The sequence below is a fragment of the Mirounga leonina genome, unplaced genomic scaffold (genome assembly GCF_011800145.1).
Source record: "Mirounga leonina isolate KUSES-001 unplaced genomic scaffold, KU_Mleo_1.0 Mir_175, whole genome shotgun sequence".
Taxonomy (NCBI): domain Eukaryota; kingdom Metazoa; phylum Chordata; class Mammalia; order Carnivora; family Phocidae; genus Mirounga; species Mirounga leonina.
Genome location: NW_023270453.1, coordinates 5,582,693 through 5,589,901, shown reverse-complemented (window position 1 = coordinate 5,589,901; position 7,209 = coordinate 5,582,693). Strand labels below are relative to the sequence as shown.

General features: G+C 40.3%; 1 protein-coding gene across 1 annotated transcript in view; it reads right to left on the bottom strand.

The window, feature by feature from the left end:
* CUBN (cubilin) overlaps positions 1-6,201 on the bottom strand; it is a 264,425-nt gene extending 258,224 nt beyond the window's left edge. The window contains exons 1-6 of the mRNA XM_035021543.1: positions 5,912-6,201; positions 5,220-5,349; positions 4,207-4,302; positions 3,635-3,673; positions 877-978; positions 114-217 (exon numbers count right to left, since the gene is read on the bottom strand). Of these exons, the coding sequence (XP_034877434.1) occupies positions 114-217; positions 877-978; positions 3,635-3,673; positions 4,207-4,302; positions 5,220-5,349; positions 5,912-6,024 (584 nt within the window). The 5' untranslated portion in view covers positions 6,025-6,201. The remainder of the gene's footprint in view (positions 1-113; positions 218-876; positions 979-3,634; positions 3,674-4,206; positions 4,303-5,219; positions 5,350-5,911) is intronic.
* Between the last annotated feature and the right edge of the window lie 1,008 nt (positions 6,202-7,209).

Sequence of the window (7,209 nt, the reverse complement as noted above, 5' to 3'; positions counted from 1 at the left end):
AAAGAAAGAAAGAAAGAAAGAAAGAAAGAAAGAAAGAAAGAAAGAAAAGGAAAGAAGGAAAGGAAAGAAAGGAGAAAAAGGAAAGGAAAGAGAAAAGAAAAGAGAAACATTACCTGTAACTCCCTGCTGTATTTTCACATGTGGCTCCATTCTGACATCCCAAGGGTGTTCCTGAGTAAATCGCACATTCATTCACATCAACTGAGCACAGAGGACCCTGCATTCATGTAAAGAACAAAGTCAGGTGCTATGGGTCACAGAAGCATCTGGGGCCAATATTCCTATGATATGTTCAAAGATTTATATGTGCCCAATAAAGAAGTCTTCAGTTAAGCGAGATAAAATCACACTAATACTAATATCCAGTTATCCTTCCTCTTGAACTCAGATTTGGCCTAAGGGAGCCAAAGAGCTCTTGGTAAAATCACACCAATCACACAAGAAGAATCCTTATACTAACTAATCCTCATGTTACTATGAGGCTATGCCTGGGAATAGTCACTTAATTTTTTTTAATGCACATGTTCAGGAACATTTTCACCATTAATAGAAAAGGGCAAGAAAATTTACATGGCTACATCAAGATTCATTTATTACTTTTAGTGCTGAACAATTTAAATTGATGCTCGCCTAAATATCATGCCCTTCCACGTAGTTATGCAGTCAAGTGGGTTGACTCCTTAAGATGGCTCAGTGGGTTATGCAGTCATGCTCGCCATTGTTTGGATTTTGGCGTACATGCTGTAATTCATCCTGATTTGGGAGACCACAGAATCCTAGAAACTTTGGATGGAGAATTAAATAGGTCCGAATGATTCCAAAGAAACCACTGATGCTGATTAACTGTCATTTTTAACCAAAGACCAAGTGACTTACCTTCCACTGGGAGGGACAGATACAATAAAAGGAATCATGGAGATTGAGGCAGGTTCCCCCATTTTGGCAGGGATTGCTGCTGCAAACCTTTCTGTCGACTGTCTGAAACAAAGACAGGGCAGTCAGCAAGACCATAGTACTTTCAGCCCGCAGCAAAGAAAGGCATGTTTCAGGGCAGGGGCTTGTGTGAAACTACATTTTACTCCTAGTCAAGGGAGGGTCCTCCTCCAGACTTTAAATCAGTTACTGAAAGTTCTTCTTCAAATCAACTCTCTCATGGAAAAAACAAAGTGTTTTACATGGTCAGTCCTATGCATTTTCCTTCACCATGGGATGAGGCACAAGGGGAGAGGATACTCTATTCTTTGGAAAAGCATTGTTCACCTGAGAAATAGACGCTGGTGGACAAGAGTAAAGATTTCAGGTTGGGAATAATAATGGGCATTCCTATTGTACTAAGAAAGCAAAATGGGAATTCCAGTTCTTTTGTTGCTATTCTTCTCTTCGGTACTTCCAGATAAGCATTTGAAATCTGATCATCTTTTGCTGCTACCCCTCCTCCTGTGGGTTAAGATGACTGAACTATTTTCACTCCAAGTAAGTCCCTTTGTTTGAGATGTGGGCTTAAATACACCCTCTACTCCTGCGCTCACATGACTACTTTCAGACCAGAGTCACGAACAGACCTGCCTTTGTCTACATAACCTGGGGAATCTTACCATATGTCAGCTACTAGTTCCAATCTCATAAGCTTTGTAATGCCTTTGGGGGCAGAAAACTTTAGAGAGGAGGAGTGGTTATGCAAGAAAAGCTATTTTACTAACTTCATCTATTCATAGTCTAATTCTCTGTTTTAAAAATTAAAATAGGGCTAAAAAATAAAATTTTTAAAAATTAAAATTAAAATAGGGGCAAATTATTCATGACATTCTTTTTTTTTTTAATCCAGTGACTCACAGAGAAAGTCATGTCTGTTCCCTTCATTTTACAGATGAAACAGAGCCAGAGGGTAGCCAACTAACTGACTAAGCACCGTTTATTGCCAAACCCATCTCTCTCCTCCTTTGTCAAAAGGAAGGTGACCACGCATGTGGGGGTCTCTTTCTGGACTCTGTTTTCTTCCATGATCCCATCTATCTTTGTGCCCTGTACCACAAATAGGCCTGTTCATCAGAGGACACAATTATGGAAATTAACCACAAACTCATTAGAAGTTCTCTGGCACACAAAAGCAACGTTGTCTGGCACTTTAAAACTTGAAAGCCTATGGAGGCCCAGCAGGAAATGGAATCAGTAAGCAAATAGGAGGAAGATATTGGGGAATGATGGTGGCTATAGTACCAGAGAGCACTTGCCCTATTGGAATGCATAAAAGATACTTACATCCCAAAATCATTAAAAAATTCTTCCTAGGGTATGGGGGGAGGGAGAGTCTGGGGTCATCTGACTATGGCCTCCAGGTTTTGACCTTTGGTAGCAATAATGAAACACTCTAGGAGACTGGAGGCTATAGTACTGTGCCTTGCTCCAGAGGTATGATTCCTTGCTCGTTTTCATTCATTCAACTACTCCCTAAAAAAGATAAAGGCTGAGGAGCAATTTTTTATCAAATTCAGGAAAAGGCATATATACCTGAATTTGCTCACCAAGTTTAAAACACCAAAATGGAGGACCACACTTGAAGCATAATCACAACAGATCCAGAATATGAGGACAGGGATTTTTAGCCTGGAATCTCCTAACTTTTATTCAAAAATTTTAAAAGGGGGCATTCTGTGCATTTCTCTGGGTAAAAGGTTATAGCTTCCATGAAAACCTTAAAAACATCAGCCAACTTCAAAACAGATGAGAGGTCTAAAATTACAAGGACAAGTTTATAAGCATGTACTTATAAAGTTATGGAAGGTTTACTCTAAGAAACTTCTCAAATTTAATTACCAGTAAATGTACTTTTCAGGAATTTTGAAATATTTTGTGGGACGCATGGGTGGCTCAGTCAGTTAAGTGTCTGCCTTTAGCTCAGGTCATGATCCCAGGGTCCTGGGATCAAGCCCTGTATCGGCTCCTTGCTCAGTGAGGAGCCTGCTTCTCTCTCTCCCTCTGCCTGCCGCTCCCCCTGCTTGTGCTCTCTCTCTCTCACTCTCTCTATTTCTGTCATATGTCAAATAAGTAAATACAAATAAAAAAAAAAAAGAAATATTTTGTGAATACTCCAAGGCTCTGAGTTTAATGTTGTAGAAGATGCATGGCCTTTCTTTTTTCTTTTTTTTTTTAAGATTGATTTATTTATTTTAGGAAGGGGATGGGGAGAGGCAGAGGGAGAGGGAAATAATCCTCAAGCAGACTCCCCAGTGAGCACAGAGCCCAACATGGGGCTTGATCCCAGGAAAGCGAAATCATGACCTGAGCCAAAATCAAGTCAGCTCTACCGACTGAGCCACCCAGGTGCCCTGATGCATGGCCTTTCAATACTCAGTCCTAGATGCTGGAATCAGCAAGTTGGGGGGTCACTAGCTGATAGGTTTAGCTCACATGCTTCACAAGCCCAATGACCTGGGGCTGGTTACTTTATCTGAGACTCAGGTTCCTCATCTGTATCTTGGGAAGCATGAACTGTGCTGAGAATTAAATTAAAGGAAAAAGCGAAGTCCTTGATATGGATTATCCATCTACCTTAAGATAAGAATGCCAGCCCCATCAATAATTCTAGTGTATTTTCAGTGAAAGATGTCAGACAAGTAGTAGTTATGGGACCTACCTGCTGTAAGCTTTGAAATTTTCTCTCCATATCCACAAGCTAAGTAGTAGGAAAGAGAAAGCATCAGTTAGCATTCACATGTGATATTGCCCCTTGGCATATTTTCCTAACACTCTCTGCTGGGGACTCACTTTGTCTGTTGATTCCTTTTTTTATTGCTTTTTCTCTCCTCATTCCTCTTCCCTTCAGGCTTCCCTTCCTTCCTACTGCTTTCCATCATATAGATTTTTTTTTTAAAGGCATTGATAAATTGACTCATTGCTTCTCTGCACACAGCAACTCTGGAATTTTCATAAATGACAGTGGTTCGCCCACTTCACCAATAAGAAGATTCTATCAGAACGTGGGCAAGACCTACTTATGCAACAAGCTCTTGTCACAGCATTACAACCTTCAGCCCATCACTACCTCTGCATCCCCTATTAGACTTATATCATCTAACTGAAAAATCCATAATTACAATGCTAAATTTCTAAAGAGGATGAAAAGCTACTATGTCTTCTGAGAGACATTACTTACAAAGTTGAATTAAGAAAACCCATTTGTGCTAAAGATGTGGATGTCAGACTTACCTTAGAATTAAGCTGATGGATTTGACTGGAAATATTTTGAGGCAGACCGACTGCACTCCTTTTTAAATCTATAATATCATCTTTGTTTCTCTGGATCTAATTTCAAAAAGGAAAAGGAGGAGGAGAAGGCTAGTGAAAAAGTCATGTGTCTGTTACAGATACAAAATTTTTTAAAGTCGAGTCCTGTTCTTTTTTAAGCACCAAAATCTTGCCCATTATTGTAAAAATCAACACAATGCCATGTATAATAAACATCGGACTAAAATAGCCATGGAATAATTCTCTTCGCCCTTTTCAGTAACAACACATCAAGCTACTTTCCATTTGCATTTTTTCTCATAATGGTTGGGAGTGCTCGTTGAGAGGCCTGGCCTGGAGACAGACGGCTTGGGGTTTAGATCCTGGCTCAGCCATTCCCTGGGGATCCTTGGGCGAGCCGTTGCACGGCTGCACGTTTCCTTTACCTCCCTTACAAACAGGGTGATAATAAAGCCAAGCTCACAGGACAGTCGTGGGGGTTCGATGGGATAACATGCAATGAGTGTGGAGCACACTGGATAGCCCCTAGGAAGCTCTAAATGATGCTAGCTTCTAACATTACGACTCATACATCAGTGTGATATGGTAACTAAAGGACACTGAAAACACTCAGGAAGGCAGGAGAATAATTGACCAATCCTGTTCTCTGGCACAAGTAAACGGGTCACATTTAACCTTTCTCTGGCCCCTCTCCTTCCTTGCTCCTCTTGTGAAGGAGTCCCAGTATGACCCTGGGGCCCCTCTCTGGATTAGATGGATTAGAGGACATAAGTCCCCACCATGAGCCACTTCCCACTAGAATTCCTCCTTCTGCCCATCATTAACCCTAGGGCGTTGTTCTTTATAGGACTTCCCTCACCTCCAGTTAGGTTCCCCAGGCTAAAGATTTAAGGTACGGATTCATATAGACCTCTTGAATTAAATGACTCTGAATGGAGATACAAAATTACTTTGATATATTTCCATTGTGTTACCTGATGTAAACATTCGCCAAGGTCTTCCTCATTTAACTTGATTTTTCCCAGGGATCCAGTTCTGAATTCAATGTTCTGAGCAGTCCCAGCAAGAAACACTAAATTTCCCCTTTCTGCAGCCATCCTAGGCCTATATAAGTCAAACCAGAGGATGCATCAATGATGAGCACATGTAATTTTTTTTTAAAGATTTTATTTATTTATTTGACAGAGACAGAGATAGCGAGAGCAGGAACACAAGCAGCGGGAGAGGGAGCCCGATGTGGTACTCGATCCCAGGACCCTGGGATCACGACCTGAGCCGAAGGCAGATGCTCAACGACTGAGCCACCCAGGCGCCCGAGCACATGTAATTTTTAAACAACGTTTCTCACTGAATATCTGTAGACTGCTTACACCTTTGCTCTGTGGTCAACCCAACCAAATTCTCCCTGCTCATCTGCCCTTTCTTCCCTGCAGATTTCTTAGAGATGGCTCCTAGTAATTGCAAACTTGCTTTATTTGCAAAATGGTCAGTGAATAATTTAAGTAGAAGATAATCCCCTACATCAATCTAAATGTTTTTCCCTATTTGTCTTCAACATCATTGTTTTCTTGCAGAAAAATCACACCTTTGCTTCTCTGGCTATTTGTGGAAACTAATGACCACCTGCCCTCGACCCTCAGCAGCAATAATCCATGTGCCTACTTACTGTTGGAGCTCAGTACTTCTCTTTTGTCTCTGCAGCTCAAGTTCTCCAGTTCCACCATTTGATTCAGCAAATGTCAACAAAATAACCAAACTCCAAAGAAAAGATGAGGACATGTTCCTCAGCAACCCTCCTCCGTTGTCAGGAAGAAGGAAGCCCTCCAGCCGAGTGTGGGATTTGAGAGAAAGCAAATCAGGCAGATGTACTTTGGCCTGTGAAATACCCTGCAACTCTTCAGTTCTCTCTTCTTTGCCCTTGACGGCTACGTTATTTTTCCTTCCCAAGGGGTGTAAATGATCTTAGATCTTCAATTTGTGAGAGGTCAAAATCTACCTTTAAGTGATGCACAACTTAATCATTACCTCTCTGACCTTTGAAATAGTAACAGTCTGCTTTGGAAACATCCACTAAAGCAATCCTTGCTTAAGAAGTAACCACCTTTCAGCAAATGATATTAGAAAAAAATGCAAAAAAAAAAAAAGAAAAAAGAATCTGGACCTTACTTTACACACATACAAAAAAAAAAAAAAAAGAATCTGGACCTTACTTTACACCACATACAAAAAGTTAACTCAAAATGAACCAAATATCTAAAAACGGGAGCTAACACTCTTCAGAAGAAAACAAAGGAGGAAAGGCTTGTGACAGTGCACTTGGCAATGATTTTTTGGATATGACACCAAAAGCATAGGCAACAATAACAAAATAATGGATACATTGGACCATTTGAAAATGAAAAACCTTTTGTATACCAAAAGACACCATCAACACAGTGAAAGACAACTCACAGAACGGGAAAAAAATTCACTAATCATATATATGATAAGAGGTTAATATCCAGAATACATAAAGAACTCCCATAACTCACCAACAATAAAAAAGAGCCCCTTTCTGACGTGGGCAAAGAAAATAGGCATTTTTCCAAATAACATATACAAATTGCCAAAAAACACATGAAAAGATGCTCACCTTCACTATTCATTAGGGAAACATAAATCAAAACCACAATGAGATATCACTTCACACCCATTAGGATGGCTACTATCAAAACAAACAAAACCCAGAAAATAACAGGTGTTGGTAAGGATGTGGAGAAACTGGAGCCCTTGTGTACTCTTGGTGAGAAAGTAAAATGGTGCAGCCATTACAAAACAGTATGGCAGTTCCTTAAAAAATTAAACAGAATTACCATGGGATCCAGCAATTGCACATCTGGGTATATACCCAAAAGACCTGAAAAAAAGAGACTCAAATAGGTATTTGTACAACCATGTTCACAGCAGCATTATTCACAATCGCCA